Genomic DNA, 27,301 nt, shown 5'->3' on the forward strand with positions numbered 1-27,301 from the left:
TCTGATGTAGCCCAGGGCCCAAACATAAACCACAGAGGGTTAATCTGATGGAGCCCAGGGCCCAAACATAAACCAGAGGGTTAATCTGATGGAGCCCAGGGCCCAAACATAAACCACAGAGGGTTAATCTGATGGAGCCCAGGGCCCAAACATAAACCAGAGGGTTAATCTGATGGAGTCCAGGGTCCAAACATAAACCAGAGGGTTAATCTGATGGAGTCCAGGGTCCAAACATAAACCAGAGGGTTAATCTGATGGAGTCCAGGGCCCAAACATAAACCACAGAGGGTTAATCTGATGTAGCCCAGGGCCCAAACATAAACCAGAGGGTTAATCTGATGGAGTCCAGGGCCCAAACATAAACCAGAGGGTTAATCTGATGTAGCCCAGAGCCCAAACATAAACCAGAGGGTTAATCTGATGGAGTCCAGGGCCCAAACATAAACCAGAGGGTTAATCTGATGGAGTCCAGGGCCCAAACATAAACCACAGAGCGATCTGATGGAGTCCAGGGCCCAAACATAAACCAGAGGGTTAATCTGATGGAGTCCAGGGTCCAAACATAAACCAGAGGGTTAATCTGATGGAGCCCAGGGTCCAAACATAAACCACAGAGGGTTAATCTGATGGAGCCCAGGGTCCAAACATAAACCACAGAGGGTTAATCTGATGGAGTCCAGAGCCCAAACATAAACCAGAGGGTTAATCTGATGGAGTCCAGAGCCCAAACATAAACCAGAGGGTTAATCTGATGGAGCCCAGGGCCCAAACATAAACCAGAGGGTTAATCTGATGTAGCCCAGGGCCCAAACATAAACCACAGAGGGTTAATCTGATGGAGCCCAGGGCCCAAACATAAACCAGAGGGTTAATCTGATGGAGTCCAGGGCCCAAACATAAACCAGAGGGTTAATCTGATGGAGTCCAGGGCCCAAACATAAACCAGAGGGTTAATCTGATGGAGTCCAGGGCCCAAACATAAACCAGAGGGTTAATCTGATGGAGTCCAGGGCCCAAACATAAACCAGAGGGTTAATCTGATGGAGCCCAGGGTCCAAACATAAACCACAGAGGGTTAATCTGATGGAGCCCAGGGTCCAAACATAAACCACAGAGGGTTAATCTGATGGAGTCCAGAGCCCAAACATAAACCAGAGGGTTAATCTGATGGAGTCCAGAGCCCAAACATAAACCAGAGGGTTAATCTGATGGAGCCCAGGGTCCAAACATAAACCAGAGGGTTAATCTGATGGAGCCCAGGGTCCAAACATAAACCAGAGGGTTAATCTGATGGAGCCCAGGGTCCAAACATAAACCAGAGGGTTAATCTGATGGAGTCCAGGGCCCAAACATAAACCACAGAGGGTTAATCTGATGGAGTCCAGGGCCCAAACATAAACCAGAGGGTTAATCTGATGGAGTCCAGGGCCCAAACATAAACCAGAGGGTTAATCTGATGTAGCCCAGAGCCCAAACATAAACCACAGAGGGTTAATCTGATGTAGCCCAGAGCCCAAACATAAACCAGAGGGTTAATCTGATGGAGTCCAGGGCCCAAACATAAACCACAGAGCGATCTGATGTAGCCCAGAGCCCAAACATAAACCACAGAGCGATCTGATGGAGCGATATCTTCAAAGTGAAGTTGCCCCTAGACCAGGGTTCCCCAACTGCCGGCATCATTTGGCCCCGCCAAATTTCCGGACAAAAAACACTGAAAAAACATATTTTGGGACATAAAAGACAAAAAATACCAGGATCAGTTCCAAGTGATTTTAATTTTGGAAATCTGCTCCCAAGTATCCAATCCAAAAGGCACCCTATTCCCTATATAGCGCACTACTTTTGACCAGAGCCCTATGGGGCACTATATAGGGAATAGGGTACCTTTTGGGATGCACACTTCCCCATTCCACCCTCTGCTGGCTGGGCTAATTGATTACACACTTCCATAGAACTGCAGCTGAGCTGCAAGAGCATGTCTATTGGAAATACAGGCTGCCTACTGTAATCATACCCTATCACCTGTGTTGTGTGGAGTCATGGCTTGCCGTGTTGTGTGGAGTCATGGCTTGCCGTGTTGTGTGGAGTCATGGCTTGCCGTGTTGTGTGGAGTCATGTCTTGCCGTGTTGTGTGGAGTCATGTCTTGCCGTGTTGTGTGGAGTCATGTCTTGCCGTGTTGTGTGGAGTCATGTCTTGCCGTGTTGTGTGGAGTCATGTCTTGTCGTGTTGTGTGGAGTCATGTCTTGCCGTGTTGTGTGGAGTCATGTCTTGCCGTGTTGTGTGGAGTCATGGCTTGCCGTGTTGTGTGGAGTCATGGCTTGCCGTGTTGTGTGGAGTCATGGCTTGCCGTGTTGTGTGGAGTCATGTCTTGTCGTGTTGTGTGGAGTCATGGCTTGCCGTGTTGTGTGGAGTCATGTCTTGCCGTGTTGTGTGGAGTCATGTCTTGCCGTGTTGTGTGGAGTCATGTCTTGTCGTGTTGTGTGGAGTCATGTCTTGTCGTGTTGTGTGGAGTCATGTCGTGTTGTGTGGAGTCGTGTTTTGTCGTGTTGTGTGGAGTCGTGTGTCGTGTTGTGCGGAGTCGTGTGTCGTGTTGTGCGGAGTCGTGTGTCGTGTTGTGCGGAGTCGTGTGTCGTGTGGAGTCATGTCTTGTCGTGTTGTGTGGAGTCATGTCTTGTTGTGTGGAGTCATGTCTTGTCGTGTTGTGTGGAGTCATGTGTTGTTGTGTGGAGTCATGTGTTGTCATGTGTGGAGTCATGTCTTGTCGTGTGGAGTCATGTCTTGTTGTGTGGAGTCATGTGTCGTGTTGTGTGGAGTCATGTCTTGTCGTGTTGTGTGGAGTCATGTCTTGTTGTGTGGAGTCATGTTTTGTCGTGTTGTGTGGAGTCATGTGTCTTGTCGTGTGGAGTCATGTGTCTTGTCGTGTGGAGTCATGTCTTGTCGTGTTGTGTGGAGTCATGTGTTGTCGTGTGGAGTCATGTGTTGTCGTGTGGAGTCATGTGTTGTCGTGTGGAGTCATGTCTTGTCGTGTTGTGTGGAGTCATGTCTTGTCGTGTTGTGTGGAGTCATGTCTTGTCGTGTTGTGTGGAGTCATGTCTTGTCGTGTTGTGTGGAGTCATGTCTTGTCGTGTTGTGTGGAGTCATGTCTTGTCGTGTTGTGTGGAGAGAACTGCACCAGTACAGACCTGACTGCCTACACAAACCCTCCACTGAGACCTGAGCGGCACAAATTCATTAAACAGTAAATGCATCAATTAATACAGTTTTGCTCGCCTAATTTATAAATTGTCCTTCTTTATATTTATATTATTTACACTTTTCAAAAGCAAAAAAAACCCCAGTAAATTCTAAAACTCCTAAGAACATGCGCTGAGGCAGAAGTCCTGTACAGCCTCCACCAACACAAATGTAATCCACAGGGGTAGTTGTCTGGAGGACGCCATTAGGACTGAGGTTTACCTTCAGGTCTTCAGGTTACCTAGACCTCTCCTCTTACCAGCTCAGTCTCCCCTTCTCTTTCTCCAAACGATGTCCTCATGCTGGGGAGACTGGTGGGTGCTGCTGTAGCTAGTAGAGGTAGGAGCAGAGTTAGGTCTGGGGAGACTGGGGAGACTGGTGGGTGCTGCTGTAGCTAGTAGAGGTAGGAGCAGAGTTAGGTCTGGGGAGACTGGGGAGACTGGTGGGTGCTGCTGTAGCAGCTAGTAGAGGTAGGAGCAGAGTTAGGTCTGGGGAGACTGGGGAGACTGGTGGGTGCTGCTGTAGCTAGTAGAGGTAGAAGCAGAGTTAGGTTCTGGGGAGACTGGGCGAGACCTGGGGAGACTGGTGGGTGCTGCTGTAGCTAGTAGAGGTAGGAGCAGAGTTAGGTCTGAGTCTCGTGGTTAGTCCGGCAAGCATTGGCGACTTGGGCGTGACTGAAACAATAGAGCATGGTCGGTCAGGTGACATAAGAGTTCCGGGGTACGTCACAGCGTCACTCTCACTATGTTCCCAGGGACGGTCCGGGGCTTAGCCCCAGACGGATTAGCCTAACAGGGGTTATGTTCCAAACCGTTCCCGCGGAGATGCCCCAACGCCCAGGGACACTTTCCATGAGGCAACTCTAACTGTCCAGGGACCAAGCGGTGCTGTTTTCAGCATTGTTGTTGGTTGGTATCAACATGTAATCAGTCACCGCCCAGGGCTAAAAGGAAGTGGTGGCGGCCCTGGAGAAGTTAAAGAACTCATTGGTTTCAGACTTTTCACACGGTGTCCAACAATGGGAGGACCAACGTGTTTCACAAGAGCAGACAACAGATGAAGAGAGGGTAACTGTAATGAAGGCACAGTCAGTGCAAATCCCATTTAGTTTTTGCTGGGCTTTTTAAATACGTTTCCTGTGGTAAATACATTACCATCTGATCAGTCTCCCGGCAACAGAGCCACTTTGGCCACTTTCACCTTAAGCTTTTTCTAGAAAACGTGATAACAGCTTATGTCAGACAAACAAAGGCCAGATAAACGATGAAGCAACGGTGGAACTTCTTGATGGTTTTTTCCACTGTGAGGAAATCACAGCTTCAAATGGGGCGACGCCCATAGATTTCTACTCAGTGATTCAAGAGCAACAAAGCTTGACTTAATTTAATAAAACAGCTAAGTAATTAAATGAGGGTCAATCGAGAGAGTAGTGGGCACGAACGCCAGTCCCCACTGGTCTCTGAGCAGAGCTTCCTGAGCAGAGCTTCCTGAGCAGAGCTTCCTGAGCCAGGTGCAAATGAAGCTTTAGATTGCCGAGGATAATTTGTCCCCAGAAAACAGAGCTGCTGTTGGCTTTTATTTTCTTATCAGTCGGTTTAAGAGCAACAAGACACTCCTTCTACATTCACTGCAGGGAAATTCCAAAGTAACGGAATTATGCTGAAACTGATTTGTCACTTTTAAATGTACACCAAACAACTGACTTCAAAGTCTAACAAACCATAGAACACTACTCTATACATAATGACTACTTTGAACAATTTACACCGTAAAACTGTGCAGACGGTAAAATCTACCTCTTCTGTTAACACACTTTGCATCTGCACAGTTTGCTGGAAATGTGTTTAGGAAATGTTCTGTGGGAAGTCCTTGTGCATATGGATTGTTTAACTTTGAAATCAATGGTTTTTGTTTGGTATACATTTTAAAGTGAAAAATCTGAGTCACAGTGTATTTCCATTAGCATGGAATAGCCCTGCAGCAAACTCCTTCAATCTCTGATTCCTAAAGCTGAGACTTGGCTGGGTTTCCAATAAGAGGGGGCTTTTAAGAACCTGCCTTAGTCAGAGAAGAAGTGAAATCCTACAAAGGAGAATCATATCAGCCCGCTGGGCCTTTGTGTTCACTCCATTCACAAAGCCTGCCGCAGAAAAAACTGATTTGCTTCACTAGCATAGCAGTCAAAGCAGTGAAGCCATAGTTACAGAATACAGAAGTAGCCTAGTTGTCCCGCCCAGTGACAAATCCTTTCTATAGTGAGGTAAGCCCACAATCATCTCTCCCAGGCTTTTAGGGTTGGTCTGATGTTGCTGCTGCAGCAGTGCTGTCAGTCAAACATCTAGCTAACCTATAGAATATATTATCTTTGTACTCCTCATTCCTTTTTCCTGTACTGCATTGCTCCAGTGATTAAAACTGTATACAGTCCATGTTGGCAGGGTTCACTGGGGCACACCTCTGAGGTCACGCCCGGTGTGTAGGCCCTAAAGCAGGGATATATTTAGTACTGTAATCCTGTCTGTGCAACACGGAGGCCCGACGTAATAACGGTTTAGGGTGGATGAGGGAACCCTGCCTTGGAGCGGTATTTCAGGCAGCTGAGAATCCCAGCTATGCAGTGGAGTCAGAATCCTGGGTCACTGTGCTGCAGAGACGCCACACCCCATAGGCCTCGTCATGATCCGATCCTTGTGGAGCTCTGGGGAAGACCGTCCTGAAATGTCTCCTTCATCCAAGATAATGGCTTTCAAAATGTGTTTCAACTAGATTCACTTTTACCTGTAGTTTCTATATATAAACAAACAGTCTACAATCCTTTTCAGTGGGTTTCTTCCTTGGTCTTGGTAGGATCTGAGCTAATGGGATGGAAACAAGAGTTCAGACTATTCCAGACAAAATCCTCCTACTTTTTATGAGACGGGAGTGGGTTTTTATGACACGCAAGCGGGTTTTTATGAGACGCGAGCGGGTTTTTATGAGACGCGAGCGGGTTTTTATGAGACGGGAGCGGGTTTTTATGAGACGGGAGCGGGTTTTTATGAGACTGGAGCGGGTTTTTATGAGACGCGAGCGGGTTTTTATGAGACGCGAGCGGGTTTTTATGAGACGCGAGCGGGTTTTTATGAGACGGGAGCGGGTTTTTATGAGACTGGAGCGGGTTTTTATGAGACGCGAGCGGGTTTTTATGAGACGCGAGCGGGTTTTTATGAGACGCGAGCGGGTTTTTATGAGACGGGTTGCGGGTTTTTATGAGACGGGTTGCGGGTTTTTATGAGACGGGTTGCGGGTTTTTATGTGACGGGAGCGGGTTTTTATGAGACGGGAGCGGGTTTTTATGAGATAGGAGCGGGTTATGAACGTCACAGCTAATCCGGGGGATTTATGCAACAAATCAGCTCATTTCAAAGACGTGTAAAATGCATGAGAAACCAGTTCAACACTGTAAAACACTACGGCTCAGCCCGCCCTAACACACAGACTATGAATGACACTATCCAATCAATCTAGTGAGGCGTAGCATTTAGCAGTGTTGGAACACAAAGGCTTACAGCACAATTCACACATATCTTGGGATAACGGAAACTTGCTAACAACACATTTTGACTGTAAAGGGAGAAAACTAGAATTGCTTTAGTCATTAGTCTCTCTTAATGTCAACGTCAGCATCAGTCAAGGCGAAGAAGAGGGAAAGAACAGACTGATAGTTTCTGTGTTCTCACATGCTTTATAAGCCTCTAGCTAATAGGCAACTGTGCTAGCTGTCATTGATGTGTAGTGAAGGTAGTTAGAAAGGAAAGGGAAGGGAAAGGGGGATACCTAGTCAGCTGTACAACTGAAGGCCTTCAACTGAAATGTGTCTTCCGCATTTAACCCAGAAGGTGTAGTATTTCATTCAGCATCTCTAATGGACTATGGCGTAACGTGAGAAAAGATGACATGCTGAGAGTGTGTTATTACTTTATTAATCATGAGGCGCTAGACGTCATGAGGCCTCCCCACTAGGCCTCTCCGCTAGGCCCCGACACGGGCCTCTCCGCTAGGCCCCGACACGGGCCTCTCCGCTAGGCCCCGACACGGGCCTCTCCGCTAGGCCCCGACACGGGACTCTCCGCTAGGCCCCGACACGGGACTCTCCGCTAGGCCCCGACACGGGACTCTCCGCTAGGCCCCGACACGGGACTCTCCGCTAGGCCCCGACACGGGACTCTCCGCTAGGCCCCGACACGGGACTCTCCGCTAGGCCCCGACACGGGACTCTCCACTAGGCCCCGACACAGGACTCTCCACTAGGCCTCGACACAGGACTCTCCACTAGGCCTCGACACAGGACTCTCCACTAGGCCCCGACACAGGACTCTCCACTAGGCCTCGACACAGGACTCTCCACTAGGCCTCGACACAGGACTCTCCACTAGGCCCCTACACAGGACTCTCCACTAGGTCTCACACAGCAGGGTACAGTAACCAAGAGCCGCTCCATGTTCCCAAGAATAGTTAAAGGAACCATCTGTGGTGGCAGCACTGTCCCCCCGGGGAACAGTCACTTGGGTGCACAATCGTAATGAGGTTTTCCTTCATATCTAAGAATGTGCTCTGGAGGAGTGACCAGGTCGAGCCCTGAGGATAACTAGCTGGGCCAATGATCTCCAAGGGCCAGGCGTAGCCCTTGTCTATAGTGAATCCTCAACCTGTGTGTGTGTGTGTGTGTGTGTGTGTGTGTGTGTGTGTGTGTGTGTGTGTGTGTGTGTGTGTGTGTGTGTGTGTGTGTGTGTGTGTGTGTGTGTGCATACCTACACTTAATTAAACTTCTGTACTTTGGGTTTGTTTGAACTCCAGGTGCAAATTGCAATTCGTTCAGGTAAGAAAGCAGATGGGTTGAAAGATTTTTCAAAGCCAGTCACACAATATTACGATATTCCTACTAAAGTAAGACTTGTGCATTCCATCAGTGATGATTTGAATTTAAGTCCATTTTGACTTCAGTGCAACGTCAGCCTCCAGCAGTGACGGTGGCTGTGGCTATTGAAAGCCCTTCAGATCCCAGGCACAGGAGAAAGCCTGAGACAACCATTACACTGAACCAGCTATTTGTCTACATAGCACTCAGTCACCCAAATCACAGGCAAGACTCGACCCAGTCCATCCATTACACTCTGCAGTGGTGTCGTTTCCATGGCCATCAGCCTCCAGGGTGTGTGTGACTCAGCATTAGAGCTCTGTTACCAAGGCTGGGCTTCAACCCTGGCAGGAAGCAATATCAACACAGTGTACAGATACTGAGCGTGGACGTTTTAAATGGCCTCTGCATTTAGGCCTAGTGTCTTAATATTACAATGAACAGAAGGTCATTACAAGCAACGTGGATTCATGTGGACAGACTAGAAGAGACATTACTTCATATGGAATTATTGGAAAAGTTAAACATTGGTACTGTATCCCCTCTTATTTTTGTTAAAACTGCATTGTTGGTTAAGGGCTTGTAAGTAAGCATTTCACTTTAAGGTCTACACCTGTTGTATTCGGCGCATGTGACAAATAAAATTGTATTTTATTATGTCTTTAGCAGGATGCTGTACTGTTTGTCATATCAGTGGGTGCCTGTCACATAGGAAATAGCCCAATGACTGCTAGCAAGGATGTTTTTTAAACCAAAATGATTTGTCTATTCACTCATTTCTATGGCCTTTTGAATCCAGTGAACTCCAGAAAGCCATGTGATTTCACAGTCTTAAAGGTGCAATATGCAGAAGAAACAGCTCTGCCATTTCATGGTTCTTAAATGTGAATAGTTCGCCTAATTTCAGCAGCTTTAAAGGGATACTTTGGAATTGTGGCAATGCCTTTATCTATTTCACAAGAGTAAGATGAACTTGTGGATACCATTTTTGTGTCTCTGCGTCCATAATGAAGGAAGTTAGAGGAAGTTTCGAGAGCCAATGCTAACTTGCGTTAGCGTAATGACAAAGTCTATCAGACACGTTAGACTTCCAGTCATTGTGTTAGCAATTGCGCTAGCACTAGTTAGCAACTGCCTTCAAACTGCACGCAGAAACATAAAAACGGTATCCAACAAAATCCTGAAGTATCCCTTTCAAGAGATAAGTCATGACTGGTTGCAAGCAGGCAATCTCCTCCACCAGTAATGTGAAGGACATCCATCTGACTCAGAAAGCATTAGGCAGCTTTTCCAGTCATCCTCAGAAAGAAAAACACATTGTTTATCATTGGCTGAGAGCGGTCCTCGGTTATAAGTCAATGATACAAGCAGTAAGGTTACGCCAAGGGCATCCATCCATCACCGTGGAGACCAGTGAGGAGATCAGTAACAGTGACTCAGTGACTGGGGAGAGGAGACCTCCCTCTGTGTGTGGTGTGGCCAGCAGTCTCACACAGTGAGAGTAAACACAAGGCCACCTGAGCTACCAACCCCCAAGGTGTTGTCTGACTCCCTGTTCCCAACCTGTATAGATTCTCCCCCCTTGAGGAAGACAACATCCGTCCTCTGTCACCTTCGATGTCTGCCGGCTTCTGTCTCACTTCACAGCCCAGGCTGGTGTAGATATCTCAGCTATAAAGCCTTTTGGCATTCCAATAGGTGATAGCAGCACCACGGTAAACAATGTGAACATTGCTCCCTGACAAGCCCAGCTACTGTTTAGGTCATAGTGCACTTCATCTCCAAAACCCAAAACTAAAATCTTGCGTAATTGTGTCAGATACCATTTATGTTACGTATTCTGTCCACGAGCGATTATAGCGCACTAGGCAAACAAGATTGAATTACTATAGCATCATCTCTAAAACATATTCTGACCAAGATACTTCGCAATAGCAATTAGCCTACAGTAGCCTAGTTGAACTTACCTTTACCTTGTCAACTAATACGACTCTGTAGAAATACATAGTAGAAAACAAACTGATATCATTCACATGTAATCAAACAGACTCTGTTCAATGTTAAAAAGAAATGTTATTAATGTGTAATTGTACTGTTACCAGATCATTGGATTTTAAAGCCTGTGTAAACTGTCTGTCCTTCTGGTTTGTTCTCTGATTTGATTCCATTTGACTACACTGTCGTGTGGCGCTACGTGTTGGCGTTAAGAATTTATTTCATTAACATGGCTAACACCCTCATTTTGTCTGAGCATGAATAATCTTGCTCCCGAATGTAATTGTGATGTCTGGAGGCCTGCCTTCTACTGCCATAAATAAACAAATAAAAAAAGCTATGCATTCAAATGACCGAGAGCATTAAATGACCCAGCACACAATGACATTACTCTCATGGTAGGAAATCTCTCTGAGCAACACAGCGACACACCACAACCAGTAAACCTGATCCTGTGCAGTATACTGAAACGAGAGTGGGAATAAAGCACAGCAAGCTCCACAGCATGTCAGCATCCTATCTTAACAGGCATATAAAAAGGCCAACGTTCAAATGGATCAAGACATGCCACAGATATCCCAGAGCTGAGCAACAGTACACTGGCCACGAGCTGCAGGCCTAGTTTGAGGGTGAATGGAAACTATATTTGGCAGGCAAATGACCTGCAAGGCCCTGGAGGCCTGAGCCTGTGACCGAGGGTGTAGTCTACACCTCATCACTCACATGACGAATGTTTCCTCTCTGTATGATGATTACCATGCATTGACATGCAAATCTGTCAAGAATGGAAAACATGGAAATATGTGGTCCCCAATTTAGGCTAGGCTACCAGTCCAGTCTGCCTGAATCCTTAGAGAGTCCCAATCTAGGCTACCAGTCCCACTCAGCCTGAATCCTTAAGAGTTCCAGTCTAGGCAAGGCTACCAGTCCACTCAGCCTGAATCCTTAGGGAGTTCCAGTCTAGGCCTTGGCTACCAGTCCACTCAGCCTGAATCCTTAGGGAGTTCCAGTCTAGGCTAGGCTACCAGTCCACTCAGCCTGAATCCTTAGGGAGTTCCAGTCTAGGCTAGGCTACCAGTCCACTCAGCCTGAATCCTTAGGGAGTTCCAGTCTAGGCTAGGCTACCAGTCCACTCAGCCTGAATCCTTAGGGAGTTCCAGTCTAGGCTAGGCTACCAGTCCACTCAGCCTGAATCCTTAGGGAGTTCCAGTCTAGGCTAGGCTACCAGTCCACTCAGCCTGAATCCTTAGGGAGTTCCAGTCTAGGCTAGGCTACCAGTCCACTCAGCCTGAATCCTTAGGGAGTTCCAGTCTAGGCTAGGCTACCAGTCCACTCAGCCTGAATCCTTAGGGAGTTCCAGTCTAGGCTAGGCTACCAGTCCACTCAGCCTGAATCCTTAGGGAGTTCCAGTCTAGGCTAGGCTACCAGTCCACTCAGCCTGAATCCTTAGGGAGTTCCAGTCTAGGCTTGGCTACCAGTCCACTCAGCCTGAATCCTTAGGAGTAGTCTAGTATTTGCCTCAAATGTGTACCTATCTCAGTCCAAGTCAACCACTGAGTATAACCCTTTTAGTAGGCTAACTATACTGTAGCTTCAATTGTCTACACAATTTGGCTGGTGATGTATGCCTATATGCCTTATTTCAGTGTCCCGTTATGAAAAGAGGGTGCAGAGCATGTTATTGTAGAGCTGTGTCTCATGGTGGGGTGTCATGTTACTGAGCTCTTCACTCATATCAAGTGAGAGTTGTAATCTAATATCTGATCAAGCCTGGGCCTGCTGACATAACCCGACCGCAGGATCTCAGTGTGACGTGAAGTCAGCTCAGGGTTGATGTTTTGGACGGATTTCACAGCACAACATTGGCTAACAAACAAGAACCAAGCCCTGTGACTTGTATTTCAATACCTGATCATGTTTTAACTGAAGACGCAAAATATAATTGCAAACATATTGTAAAATGTTTCCGTGTTTGTTTCCCCATTCGGTTTACATTTGCATTCAGTTGTACAACTGACTAGGTATCTCCTTTCCTTTCCTTAAATGGAGAGCAATTCTATCATTTCCCTCCCAATGCTTCAGTCACTGCATTCAAAAGATAACAGCTAAATATTTTTTTACTTTTTTTTTTAGACAAAGTGAAGAGTATCAACTTATATTTTACTGTTATATTTTAGTCTGACAATTCATCACAGTTGCAATGTAGGCCTTATTGTCACACAACTAGGTTCTATCTACTGTAGTCATGCTGATCATGCACGGCTGCCTTCTGACTGCTCTGTCATCTAGCTAATACAAATGTATGATGCCTTGACATAGCCACCTAGCCTGCGATTGAAATACTCGGAGAGCATCATCGATTCCGTTGCCATTTACATGTAACGTTATCAGATGAAAAACAAGCGAGCTGGTTGGATCCTGTTCATTGCACTATCATCTATTACATAACCCCCACCAGGCTAGCTAAATAATGAAGTCAGTTAGCATTCTAGCTAGCTAGCCAGGATCATTTCTAGTTAGTAACATTGACGTTGATAAGCATACAGTTAACAACTCCATAGCCAACATTGATGTCAACAACTATATCTAACTTGCTAAGTAACTATCTGGCTGGTGTGGGTTAGCACCCAAGCAGAACAGAGCGGAACCATTCAATTTTGTCGCATTCAGAATTGTCACCCTCCGATCCGTGTCTATTTTCACACTAGCATAATGAACATCCATAGAAAGGTAACTATCTCTCCAGTCCTTACCTTATTTGGTTCAGTTGGCTTATCTGGTACCATCCACTGTTAGTTTGTTGCAACTTGCTTATGATGTAATGCCTTTTTTTCGTTCGCTAGCTAGGAAGAACTGCAGAAATAGCTAACGTTAGCTTACACACTCCATCATTCCACACTCGATAAGGAGTCAGGACAGCTGCCTGCTATCACAGGTTTGCAACATATGCATATGGTTTTCTAGAAAACGGCTTAATTAGTTGATGGAACAGATCGGTTTCTAAAACTGATTTTTGACATGTATTTTAAAGTCTATATAAAAGCTCTGAAATCCTGTTCGTAGCCTTCCTTCTTGTGAGTGCGAATGTTGACTCAGTAATTAGCTGAGACGCCTGTAATCCGGTGATTATCGTTCGACTACTTTTGCTTGATGCTCCGGCAGTCTGCACAACTAGTAATGTCATGTTTTAAAGGATAAATAAATTGTCCATAAACAAATAACGAATATGTTGTGGGCCACATATAATAGTAGAAATAAGACAGCTACATTTAAAGCGTATATGTTGCTGTGTCTATGAAGCCGTAGAATAATGTATTTGTGTCACCAGTGAATATGAGATGGGTAGAGTCCGACATCTAGTGGCAGAAAGATGTAGCACTAGCCTGGGTACCAGTCTCCTCAGTTTACGTCCCACTCCTTGCCACTAGATTCGATAACCTTCACCGCTCACAATGTTAATGCAAACTTGACTGATGGGAAAACGTTCTAATTTAACCACCTTCCGGAGACACCTGAAACCCCACCTCTTTAAGGAATACCTAGGATAGGATAAAGTAATCCTTCTAACCCCCCCCCCCTTAAAAGATTTAGATGCACTATTGTAAAGTGGTTGTTCGTCTGGATATCATAAGGTGAATGCACCAATTTGTAAGTCGCTCTGGATAAGAGCGTCTGCTAAATGACTTAAATGTAATGTAAATGTAATTTAATTCATACATTTGATTGGAAACATTCTAACATTGGGCATTCTGACGTAATACATTTAATTGTAAACATAAACATTGGGCGCGGGAAGATCGCAGGATTCCCGTGTATTGATATTTTTCCAGCAGCCAACGGATCACGTCATACCAGAGAAGCTCGCGCCATTCAAACTTGCAACTTCTAGGACACGCATTGGGCTATAGGGTACTGGTTCAAGAGCTATAAGAGGAATACAGTAGGATTGGAGAGAGAGAGGCCAGTGGAGATGTCAGCGGAGATGCATGAATTGCACAAGAAAGGAACATTGAAGACAGAGATGTGTAAATTAGAAGTTAATTCATAGGCTGGGCAGCCTGGGCTATTAATCCACCATTCGAATGCTAGCCTATATACATGACCTATACATTTGGCAGCCAAGCACGAGTGATCATTGTAGCCTTTTATCGTCTAGACATGATGTTGGAATATCTTCACGCCTAGAATAAAAACCACAAGGCTTCCGTCAGACTCAATTGAATGACAAAAATAAAGAATTACAGGGGGCAGTTTAGAAAAAATCCTCTGGATAAGGCACATGCTTGGTTAATAATTATAGAGCAGGGGGCGGAAATCCCGGGGGGGACGGGGGGGACACGACCCCCCCCATCCTGGGAAAAATATGATTTGTCCCCCCCAATATATCACTGAAACATAACTGTGTAATTTAAATAATATTAATAATACGCAATGAAAGCAATTGTGCTGATTATAGACACTTAATAGCGCGTTTTTAAGTTTCAAAAGATTGCGACCCCCCCACCCTTTGCCTCACAATGGTTTGATCCACTGCCAGTTCCTTAGTTGGCAAGGTAACAGAGGGGTCGTATCTACTGTCTGAAAGGCACTCAATGAACGTAACTGACGTGAGGTTAATCTAGTCAATCGCGCACACACACTAGCTGAATATGCAGAGCTAGCGCGCAAATATTAACTATTAAGCTAGCTAGTACCTATTCCATTTATGTGGCGTCGTCAAAGATGGAATCTTTGCTATCGTCAATTTATTCCAAGATCAGCATGCAGATGATGTAAGTTAGTGCTTCAAAGTCCCTGTGATAAGGTTAGCGATAAACTGAAGTCCAAACTGAACAGAACTACACTCTCTTCTACCATTGTCTTAAATATATTTAATGGTCTCGTTGCAAAAGCTAAATTGTCGCAAGGGAACTTTTATTTATTTATTTTATTTCACCTTTATTTAACCCGGGTAGCAAAGATTATAGCAAACACCACTGAAACTGAATTGGTGCTCGCTAGCTTTGCAAATTCAGCTATTGTTGGAAGCCAGCCAATATGAAACAAACTATTAAAATTGCAAAAGGTTGCAGCATATGTTGTGTAAATGGTGAACTAATACAGCTGTCAACTCTTGTCATTTTAATCCGTTTCACATTTGCTAGCTACCTTTTAGATCGAAGCCCAAATAGAATGATAGAAGATGATAGAAGCCCATCTCCTACTGTAAATAACCTACACACTGTGTGTGTGTGTAGCCAGCCAGCCAGCCAGCCAGGTAGAAAAATGGCAGAAAAATAAAATACGGACATCAGAGTATTTTTCAATACACCAAAACGCATAGTAAGAACCCTAGTAGCCTAATATCTCAAAGACTAGTTGATAAAATGTTCATAAGAAAGAAATGAAATTCTAATGGAAATGTTTCACAATGATGTCATTAGGCAGAGCAGGCAACAGATGGCACACAGACAGGAGAGTTGGGGACAGATATGCAGGGACAGACTGGCAGAGACAGGGAGTCTCAGGTAAGTTTGTTGAGTCTTTGTTTGGCATCATTATGAAAGGTTCTCAATTTTTGTGACTTGTAAAATAGGAACATAATTGGAAAATGCCATGGATACCCCCACTCTCAACTTAAACTGGTGACTGAACTAAGATTTGTTAAAGGCAATGGTATTGCTGTTGTGATTAGTTGTGTAGTTTTGGGTACCGGTAGTTAGGAGTACGGCATACACCTTATTTCTTTGGTTCCTCAATATACATTTACCATATTACAATGTAGGCTATGTGTTACTGCACTACTTTTGGTGTCCCCCTCAGGAATTGCTCTTGAGAAAATTTCATGTAATTGTCCCCTCCAAAGTTGATATCAGATTTTCGCCCCTGTATAGAACCAACGTCTCTAGTAATACTATAGCTGTCTCTCCTTGTCAATTCATTTGAAATACATTATTTTAACATTATGCTATAATGTAGCCTAGGCCAACTTTCTGATGGACTACAGCCAACATTTGAAGGTGAGCATAGGTTTTGAATACGTTTTTAGGAAAGGAGAAATGTGATTTGTGTGTCTTGAGGTGCGCTGGTGGCTTTGATTGATGGGTCCTGTGTGTGTGTGTGTGTGTGTGTGTGTGTGTGTGTGTGTGTGTGAGAGAGAGAGGGAGAGAGAGATAGATAGACTTCACTAATTCTCTCTATGCCCATTTAGAAAGTAGTAGCCTGTCTGGACTCCATCTCTCAATAAGAGAGGAGGGACAAATAATACAACTGAAATTAGCATAACAAAGGGTACAAATTGAAGAAGGTCATGAAAATCAGCATATGTGCGAGGAATGACGACAGGTGCCAGTTTTGCGCTTCATTCCTCTAATTAATAGGATGCAATTGAAGCAAACCTAGATCAATTGAATCTTGTAGGCTAATATTGTCCGAATCATTATTTATCTCTCATTACTGAGTCCGGTCTAGCCACTTTGAACAACATGATATTGCATTGACACTGCCTTCTCACAAGGGAATTACCTCAGCAGGTCGTAATGGTATTGTTTGTTGTTGTTATTCTTAAAATTAGAATTCTATATTGCTCCAAATTTGCGTACACCCATGTTTCATATTGTTGTCCGGGAAACTATTAATGTTGTTTCCAACGATCAATCAACAAATAACTGCGCTGTAAATCCGGCTGCATATTGAACGTTGAGATTGCCGAAAGACCAGTCAAGCAGTGGCAAGGAGTGGAATAGCTAGACTGGCATCAGGCTAATGTGGCACGGCCCCTTTGAAAAATACAAATATTTCGTACATATTGCACCACTGAGGTATATATTGCACAGAAACGTTATGGAAGCGAACACACCATTGCATAGATTTACGTAGTGTTCATTTTGGTAGGGATTTTTTTGGGGGGTAGGGATTTTTTTTTTTACATCTTGGAAGTAGCCTAACTAACTAACTAACTAACGGTTATACAGTACATTAACTGCTTTTCCAAAACTATTTTAAAATATGTATAGCCATAACAGTGTTAGTGATGATGTTAATACTACTCAAGATGACGGTAAAATACATCAATATTTATTGAGTAAATAGGAATGTTTAAAAACAAATGTGACGCAATTTCTCGTGTAGATCATACAGCTGCAACAAGGTGGGGAATATTAGCGTTCAAGGTCATCCATGCACGCGCATATCTAAATCATAACGTTGTTTCGTGTCAGGCATAGAATTTGTTATAATAACAGTAGGCTATAACAATTACACCTCAAATGGCTTTACATGTGGGTACCGACCTCATTTCATGACTTAACCTAGAGGTATTGATATGCATGACCCGATACAGAATTATCCCAAAACGATGATGTGACACAATGACGTAATGCAACATCAATGTACCACCAGAAAATCGCAGGACGGTTTGTGAGCCTCGAGCGTCGCTCTGACCGAACATCCCATCCTCCTGTTTGTTTCTACAGAGCATTGTGTCCCATAATGCTTGGCGAGATTGACCACCAAGATGGCTGACGTTATGGATGAATATGAGAAAGAAGCTGGCTGTGTTCCTATTCTCCATCCAGAGGTAAGCTGCTTGGCCCTGCATCTTTGCACGGGGTAATAACGAGGGTGGATCTTGTACATGTCGGAATCTACTAAACAGTATAAATTCGCCGTGTTTTGAGAGAACCACGATGCCACCCTCATCGGGAGGGCAGCCACCACCAAATACATGTCAGGTTTTCCCCTGCTGCGTAATAGCATGTTAGCTAGCCAGCTAATTGTTCTGAAGGTGTTTCTCTGAACCTAGTAAATCAGACGACATTATTGGGTTGTTTATTGTGCCCAACAGATAAGCTACCTTGAAAATAACAGAATTACCGAACAAGAGATCGTAGGTAGTTATGCTGAACTGGTTTATTGTCGTCAAAAAAGCAGGGTTTTGCTGCAGCCCGAAAAATGATTTGTGCTGAAATGTCATGTTGCTTGGTCGGTGATGGCAACGTTAGCATGCAAACAGAGATGGGCGCGGGCCTAGCAATGTAGCTAGCGAGGCTAGCCATGTCAGTGACAATATTTGTCAAGCAACGTCAATTGCATTCAACTATTCTGTCCATGGCCAACATTCAGCCTATTTACATTTAGCCATATAAACGTATTAATGGTTTAGTTGCTAGCTAGGTTAGCAAGTTAGGGCTAACAAACTAGCTAGCTGAAGATTGATCTAGCTAGTCAGCCCTAGAGCTAGATATGTTTAGCCCATAGCACAGGAATAAACACTTGAATATCATGTTGTGAATGTGATACAATAATTACATTCATGTTGTAGCTTTATTCCAAATAATTTCAGATCTGACAATAATATTTAGGCCTTATCTGTGTGCAGATCGGCTTTGGGGCCGAAATGCATCCATTGTGACTGCTGAGAATAATACAGTGAACTAGCATCTAACGTTACTCTTTGTGTGCTGGCCGTTGGATTACTGTTGGGCTAATTTATACAGCACCCAAGACTTATGCACAGAACTTAGTAAGAGTTGAGCATGTCATACTTGGCATTTTAGTCTATATAGCCTATTAAATGTGGTCTGGCAAATTGCCTTTTGGGTCAGTTTTCAAAATTAGTTGCCTTATTTGTTTGTTGTCGAAATGCATTTTACTATTTGGAGTGCAAGGCTACGAACAACATGGAATTCAAAATTGAACTTGTTTCAGGCCACTTGACACTTGATTAACAAACATTAGATGTGTTTTTTAAGAATGGGCCAGTACAGAGGACCTGTCACTGTAAATTATTCATGGTTTACTAACTCACTTGTGTTGGCCAACCTGTTACGCCACATGATGTAGAAGGCTTATTTCCCCCTCTAGTCTTGGTGCAAAAAGTACTACGTTTTCAGTCTGGGGCTTGCAGCAAGCTACAGAAATGGCCATTTATTTGAAAAAGCCAATATTTGAAAGACAACCAATGGGCATTAAATAGTGCCGTCTTGCCTTTCGTAAATCATTTGGCACAGGCACACACACTAAAACACACTGACTGAAAAATCTATTTTAAAGAAAATAACATTTTCCTGGCGTTAGACTCACCAAGTTGCTGCCAATTGGTGTTACGTTTGCCAGATGCTTTCTCTTTTTGTTACTCTTGTGGTTAATGCGTTTTTGATATGTCAAGCCTCATTCCTCTCCATTTATTGGTTATGCAGGCTCTTTTGACATGTCACAATTACTGATTTCTATACGTAGTGTGGCACTGCATAGCTTAGATTTAGCCTGTGGTCCAGCATAGGGCATTTGGGCCTGAGGGGAGAAGGAGGGTAAACAAAAACAAAGTCTCCTTGCATTAAAATCCCATCAGACGCTCAACTGCTGTTACGGCCAACTCTGCAGCGGAATTAAACAACAGCATGTCAGTTAGGAGAGGGTGAGATCTAAAACCGCAAGGCACGTTTAACCTGCGGAGGGTTGGGTGTTGCTGTAGTGGTAGACTACCTAAACTCAGGATTATGTAGTGTTCTGCTCATTGGCTATTATCTATCTGATTCTAGTATGTAGCCTAATAATACATATTAATATATTCCTTTTAGTAGACACTTTTTGTTTATCCCAGCGGGAATCAAACCCCCGATCCTAGGTGTTGCAAGCGCCATGCTCTACCAACTGAGCCACAAAGGACTTGTGATCTTTCTGAGGCTTCATGGGACTCGTACTGCTCTTCTATGTGGACTAATTACTTTCTTTCAGTAAGACTGCAGCCAGGCTCATCACAAATCCAAGCCTTCTGTTGAAGATGGACAGCCCCATGTTGATATCTTGACTTCATGATGGTGGTGGGACATTGACTGCTTGGAAAACTGCCGTATGTCCCATGTTCCCTTGGTACAAAGCTTGTCTCATCATTAACTTATCTCTTGTATGACTTGTCTATCTATCGCTGCAGTATTCCACTCTTGGTCATATGTGATTGGAATGAGCAGTGTTAGGTCTATGGCAGGCTGTCTGTGACCGAGCCTGTTCCAGAGCCCTCAGGCCGTAACTGTCTCTTGTCACAGTAGAGGAAGCATTACGCCTCGATGACACCGACAGCGTCATTGCATTTTGTCACACCAGAAGTACATTTATTTTTAATGGAATTCTGCATTTGCGTTGCAGAGGCAGTAGTAGTGCGTACTGTGTGGTGCGTACGCTGGATTTATCCAACCTATACGTCAAACTGTATGTGTAGACGGCTTGACAGAAATGGTAGCAGAAGGTGAATGTTGAACTTTTGTTGCATACTTATCCATATGATGCAGTGTACCATAAATACACAGCCACCTGCAATCACACGGGTTAATCCCTGGATAGAGGTTACACTTTCTGGGATTGTGAAGAATAGTGTTGGGCTATGCCTGTTGCCTCGACCTTGTTGCTGCTGTTAAAGAGCCTTCAGGCTTAGTGCCCTGGTCTGAATTCCAGCAGGTTGACTAAATGCTTTTTCAGATTCCTCCAAAGCTTAGCTGTCATGTGGCTTTTGAGGCATAGAGCTTTGTGGAAAAGCCATCTCCACTAATGCAGCATAGCCTAGGCCTAAATATTTTGCATCTCTGATATAGGCTGTGCATTTATGGCCTGTCTCCCTGATTTCTTTATTTGAATGAGCCTTTACTGTTCTCTGGTTGATCTCTAAAAGAGAGACGTGTGAAATTCAAGTGCCACATGACACCACCACCATCCACCTGCTCAGTTTTGTGGTGAACATCTGGTGTACTCTAGGGAGCCCCAGAGAGATCCACATCAATAAGCTACCCTTGGATACGACCGTTTGATACGCACGTTCACTTATTCTCTCTGTCTAGGCCTGTTTTCCCCTCTGAATCTCATTAAACATGCCTTCTCATGAATTTCAGTCTCTTTTGCAATCTTTCCTATTGTTGATTTTGTTTGTCTGACTCTCAGCCACAGATATAGTTTGCGTCCCAAATGGCTCCCTATTCCCTACTTTGGACCAGAGCCTTACGGGCGCTGGTCAAAGGTAGTGCACTAGGCTATATAGGGAGCCTTTTGGGATGCTGCCTTAGCCGAACTCCTAGGCTCCTGACCCAGTTTAAAAATGCAAATGATTGTTTTTGAATAGAACAACTACAGAATCTTGCTCCATTGCTGGATTCATTATGTCAATGGAGGCAATAGACGGCACAGAGAATGTAGAATAACAGAGATAATGTACAAAACGGAGTCTGTTCCTCTTTGGGGTCCTTATAGTTGCTTCTTTAACATAGAAGTTCTCCAGTCCAGGTAGGATCCTCTCTCACTCAGCCATTGTCCTCTCATTAAATGAAACTGTGTGACTATTGAAGTAGTCCTACAAAATAAGTTACCTTTATTTCAGATTGTTTAGATTGGGCCCGTCCACTGTGGTTGGTTAAGCCTAATCCTCTCTGTGCTTCCGGACCTCATCTGGTGGCAACCCCTAGCTACTGAATGGCTGTAGCAGCAGCTTCAATAGATAATGAGCGGGTCACGTGTGCTCTACGATGGGCAAGGAAGCATGTCCTCTGCCCTGAACAAGCTTCAGTCAATGGGTCAGACACAACAAAAGGTGGGATGTATTGAAAGTGTTGGTGATGAAGACTGGATCCAGAGATTGTATTTACAAACAACTGGCTACAGATGATGGAAAATACCCTAGTTGACTAAATGATTTGCGCTAACTTGTAAAGATATGAATACAGGCACATCGTCACAGACCTATACTCTGAATGAAATTTATGTAATTTAGCTTTTTTTTACTAGCCTAAAATCTGACAGTAAACTGAAGAGCACATTAGCTCATTATGGGGATACTGCAGCTAGTACAATGCCACGCCATTCCATAGTCTACATGTAGTTTTTTTGTAGCTTATTTTTTGATCTGGGTGCATGACACCGTCCCCTGGGATGAGCCTGCCAAATGTCCTGACTGAGAACTTCCTAGATCACTGCTTCCTCAAACAGACAAGATTCAAATGGTGACACCATCCAGTCGACTGGACACCATAGATAACGTTCTCTCCACTTCTGCCGCGCATTGCCTCGTCCAGTGGATTAACAACTAGCAGGCATCCAATTATAGGGCTGAAAATTGCACATGCTGAAATGATCTGTTCCACTGTGGCCTGTAGTTACAATGACCATCAGTTTGATGGTAATGAAGGTAGGCATTAACCCAGTGGTGTATTCACTAGGAACCAACCGGAAGCAAACAGACCGAAACTGGGAGGGACTGCCTGAACGTGTCCAAAAATAAATGCTTGTTTTCGTGTTCCGTTGGTTTTGCTACTGCAGTAATGTGAACCCAGGGTGACCCTGTTACCCCTCCAGGTTAAACAGATTATCTCTAGGGTTCAAGGACGGTGCATACATTCTGAGCAGCCTAGAGTTTGGAAATGTTCCTGCTGCTCAAGACACAGGATAGTGTATCCTGTTCTTCACTGCTAAAGATCCGTGAAAACACTCTTCCTCACAGCATATATGAATATAGATGAGCTAAGGGGCCTTGAATGCTGAAATTGACGAGACCAACACACACACACACACACACACACTAGAGGTCGACCGATTAATCGGAATGGCCGATTTAATTAGGGCCGATTTCACGTTTTCATAACAATCGGTATAAAAAAAAAAAGTTTTTTACACCTTTATTTAACTAGGCAAGTCAGATTAAAAACACATTCTTATTTTCAATGACGGCCTAGGAACGGGGCTTAACTGCCTTGTTCAGGGGGGATTCGTTTTTGCAACCTTCTGGTTACTAGTCCAACACTCTAACCACCTGCCTTACATTGCACTCCACGAGGAGCCTGCATGGCAGGCTGACTACCTGTTACGCGAGGGCAGCAAGAAGCCAAGTTAAGTTGCTAGCTAGCATTTAACTTATCTTATAAAAAACAATCAATCTTAACATATCACTAGTTAACAACACATGGTTGATATTACTAGTTTATCTAACGTGTCCTGCATTGCATATAATCGATGCGGTGCCTGTTAATTTCTCATTGAATCACAGCCTACTTCGACAAACGGGGGCGCCTGCGGCACTGTCGTTGCACCAATGTACCTAACCATAAACATCAATGCCTTTCTTTAAAATCAATACACAAGTATATATTTTTAAACCTGCATATTTAGTTAATATTGCCTGCTAACATGAAATTGTGTCACTGCTCTTGCGTTCATTGCCTGGCTCGTTGCGAACTAATTTGCCAGAATTTTACGTAATTATGACATATCATTGAAGGTTGTGCAATGTAACAGGAATGTTTAGACTTAGGGATGCCACCCGTTAGATAAAATATGGAACGGTTCCGTATTTCACTGACAGAAAAAAACATTTTGTTTTCGAGGTGATAGTTTCCAGATTCGACCATATTAATGACATAAGGCTCGTATTTCTGTGTGTTTATTCTAATTAAGTCTATGATTTGATAGAGCAGTCTGACTGAGCAGTGGTAGGCAGCAGCAGGCTCGTAAGCATTAATTCAAACAGCACTTTCGTGCGTTTTGCCAGCAGCTCTTCGCAATGCATTGCGCTGTTTATGACTTCAAGCCTGTCAACTCCCGAGATTAGGCTGGTGAAACCGATGTGAAATGGCTAGCTAGTTAGCAGGTGCGCGCTAATAGCGTTTCAAACATCACTCGCTCTGAGACTTGGAGTAGTTGTTCCCCTTCCTCTACATGGGTAACGCTGCTTCGAGGGTGGCTGTTGTCAATGTGTTCCTGGTTCGAGCCCAGGTAGGAGTGAGGAGAGGGACGGAAGCTATACTGTTACACTGGCAATACTAAAGTGCCTATAAGAACATCCAATAGTCAAAGGTATATGAAATACAAATGGTATAGAGAGAAATAGTCCTATAATAACTACAACCTAAAACTTCTTACCTGGGAATATTGAAGACTCATGTTAAAAGGAACCACCAGCTTTCATATGTTCTCATGTTCTGAGCAAGGAACTTAAACGTTAGCTTTCTTACATGGCACATATTGCACTTTTACTTTCTTGTCCAACACTTTGTTTTTGCATTTTTTAAAACCAAATTGAACATGTTTCGTTATTTATTTTTCATACTAAATTGATTTTATTGATGTATTATATTAAGTTAAAATAAGTGTTCATTCAGTATTGTTGTAATTGTCATTATTACAAATAAATAAAAACAATCGGCCGATTAATCGATATCGGCTTTTTATGGTCCTCGGTATCAGCGTTAAAATCATAATCGGTCAACCTCTAACACACACACACACACACTGGTTAAGGGTGTTTTATTCAGGTATGAAGTGCATGTTAATTATGTCACACTAATGCAGGGTTTCTCTAAATCTGTCCTCAGGACCCCAAGGGGTGAACTTTTAGTTTTTAGCCCTAGCACTACACAGGTGGTTTAAGTCATTAAATAATCATCAAGCTTTGATCATTGAGTCAGCTGTGTAGTGTTAGGGCAAAACCAAAACATGCACCCCTTGGGGTCTGGAGGATCACCGCCAAGTTTAGGAGCCGTATGTTCCTTTCCTCGTAACAAAAAGAAAACCTGGCAGAGTAATGTCATGGCCTGTTCTCGTATGTTACCCCCTGGCAGAGTAATGTCATGGTCTGTTCTCGTATGTTACCCCCTGGCAGAGTAATGTCATGGTCTGTTCTCGTATGTTACCCCCCTGGCAGAGTAATGTCATGGTCTGTTCTCGTATGTTACCCCCCTGGCAGAGTAATGTCATGGTCTGTTCTCGTATGTTACCCCCCTGGCAGAGTAATGTCATGGTCTGTTCTCGTATGTTACCCCCCTGGCAGAGTAATGTCATGGTCTGTTCTCGTATGTTACCCCCTGGCAGAGTAATGTCATGGTCTGTTCTCGTATGTTACCCCCTGGCAGAGTAATGTCATGGTCTGTTCTCGTATGTTACCCCCTGGCAGAGTAATGTCATGGTCTGTTCTCGTATGTTACCCCCTGGCAGAGTAATGTCATGGTCTGTTCTCGTATGTTACCCCCCTGGCAGAGTAATGTCATGGTCTGTTCTCGTATGTTACCCCCTGGCAGAGTAATGTCATGGTCTGTTCTCGTATGTTACCCCCTGGCAGAGTAATGTCATGGTCTGTTCTCGTATGTTACCCCCTGGCAGAGTAATGTCATGGTCTGTTCTCGTATGTTACCCCCTGGCAGAGTAATGTCATGGTCTGTTCTCGTATGTTACCCCCTGGCAGAGTAATGTCATGGTCTGTTCTCGTATGTTACCCCCTGGCAGAGTAATGTCATGGTCTGTTCTCGTATGTTACCCCCTGGCAGAGTAATGTCATGGTCTGTTCTCGTATGTTACCCCCCTGGCAGAGTAATGTCATGGTCTGTTCTCGTATGTTACCCCCTGGCAGAGTAATGTCATGGTCTGTTCTCGTATGTTACCCCCTGGCAGAGTAATGTCATGGTCTGTTCTCGTATGTTACCCCCTGGCAGAGTAATGTCATGGTCTGTTCTCGTATGTTACCCCCTGGCAGAGTAATGTCATGGTCTGTTCTCGTATGTTACCCCCTGGCAGAGTAATGTCATGGTCTGTTCTCGTATGTTACCCCCTGGCAGAGTAATGTCATGGTCTGTTCTCGTATGTTACCCCCCTGGCAGAGTAATGTCATGGTCTGTTCTCGTATGTTACCCCCTGGCAGAGTAATGTCATGGTCTGTTCTCGTATGTTACCCCCCTGGCAGAGTAATGTCATGGTCTGTTCTCGTATGTTACCCCCCTGGCAGAGTAATGTCATGGTCTGTTCTCGTATGTTACCCCCTGGCAGAGTAAGTCGGTCTGTCTCGTATGTTACCCCCCTGGCAGAGTAATGTCATGGTCTGTTCTCGTATGTTACCCCCTGGCAGAGTAATGTCATGGTCTGTTCTCGTATGTTACCCCCGGCCCCCTCGGCAGAGTAATGTCATGGTCTGTTCTCGTATGTTACCCCCCTGGCAGAGTAATGTCATGGTCTGTTCTCGTATGTTACCCCCTGGCAGAGTAATGTCATGGTCTGTTCTCGTATGTTACCCCCCTGGCAGAGTAATGTCATGGTCTGTTCTCGTATGTTACCCCCTGGCAGAGTAATGTCATGGTCTGTTCTCGTATGTTACCCCCTGGCAGAGTAATGTCATGGTCTGTTCTCGTATGTTACCCCCTGGCAGAGTAATGTCATGGTCTGTTCTCGTATGTTACCCCCTGGCAGAGTAATGTCATGGTCTGTTCTCGTATGTTACCCCCTGGCAGAGTAATGTCATGGTCTGTTCTCGTATGTTACCCCCTGGCAGAGTAATGTCATGGTCTGTTCTCGTATGTTACCCCCTGGCAGAGTAATGGTCTGTTCTCGTATGTTACCCCCTGGCAGAGTAATGTCATGGCCTGTTCTCGTATGTTACCCCCCTGGCAGAGTAATGTCATGGCCTGTTCTCGTATGTTACCCCCTGGCAGAGTAATGTCATGGTCTGTTCTCGTATGTTACCCCCTGGCAGAGTAATGTCATGGTCTGTTCTCGTATGTTACCCCCTGGCAGAGTAATGTCATGGTCTGTTCTCGTATGTTACCCCCTGGCAGAGTAATGTCATGGTCTGTTCTCGTATGTTACCCCCTGGCAGAGTAATGTCATGGTCTGTTCTCGTATGTTACCCCCTGGCAGAGTAATGTCATGGTCTGTTCTCGTATGTTACCCCCCTGGCAGAGTAATGTCATGGTCTGTTCTCGTATGTTACCCCCCTGGCAGAGTATAGCCATTTGATTACCTGTTCAGGAGTCTTATGGCTTGGGGGTAAAAGCTGTTGAGAAGCCTTTTGGACAAATTCAGGTAGGTCTGTCCGCGTTTCATCCTGTTTGCTTCCATTTGGTTGCTAGTGAATACACCCCTGGCCTACTGACTGTCCACCTTGTGTTTCTCTCACTGCCATGTAGGGAGAGCTGGTTCAGCACTTCACACTACTCCAGTGTAACTCTATTGACATGCTGCAGGGCTGATTGAGCATGGGTGGCTTCAGGCACCCTTCGTGCCTCTCACCGCTCACGCCTGGCTGTCTGAGGCCATTAGTCAAGCCCCCGTGTCCCTTAGCTAACACCCATGGCTGGAGGCTGACATGCTGATCTGATATCATTGGCTACTGGTCTAAAATAGCCCTAACATTTTTTGCTCTGTCTTTAGGGGTTTGTTGTATTGCCAAACCA

The 27,301-nt window shown here is 44.6% G+C and overlaps 2 protein-coding genes across 4 annotated transcripts in view; one reads left to right on the top strand and one right to left on the bottom strand.

The window, feature by feature from the left end:
- The window catches only part of LOC106609746 (oxysterol binding protein-like 8), a 245,883-nt gene extending 232,510 nt beyond the window's left edge, over window positions 1-13,373 (bottom strand). Inside the window, exon 1 of one of the 2 annotated variants that reach the window (XM_045700096.2) lies at window positions 12,884-13,373. The gene's annotated coding sequence lies outside the window, so the exon portion shown is untranslated. The remainder of the gene's footprint in view (window positions 1-12,883) is intronic. The other variant, XM_045700098.2, reaches the window with a different exon arrangement.
- Window positions 13,374-17,533: 4,160 nt separating this feature from the next.
- The window catches only part of LOC106609686 (palmitoyltransferase ZDHHC17), a 66,082-nt gene continuing 56,314 nt past the window's right edge, over window positions 17,534-27,301 (top strand). The window contains exon 1 of one of the 2 annotated variants that reach the window (XM_045700102.2): window positions 17,534-17,688. In XM_045700102.2, coding sequence (XP_045556058.1) covers window positions 17,626-17,688 — 63 coding nt within the window. In that variant the 5' untranslated portion in view covers window positions 17,534-17,625. The remainder of the gene's footprint in view (window positions 17,689-27,301) is intronic. The other variant, XM_082964071.1, reaches the window with a different exon arrangement.

This window comes from Salmo salar, chromosome 17, assembly GCF_965601325.2.
Source record: "Salmo salar chromosome 17, fSalSal1, whole genome shotgun sequence".
In the NCBI taxonomy this organism is placed as follows: Eukaryota; Metazoa; Chordata; class Actinopteri; order Salmoniformes; family Salmonidae; genus Salmo; species Salmo salar.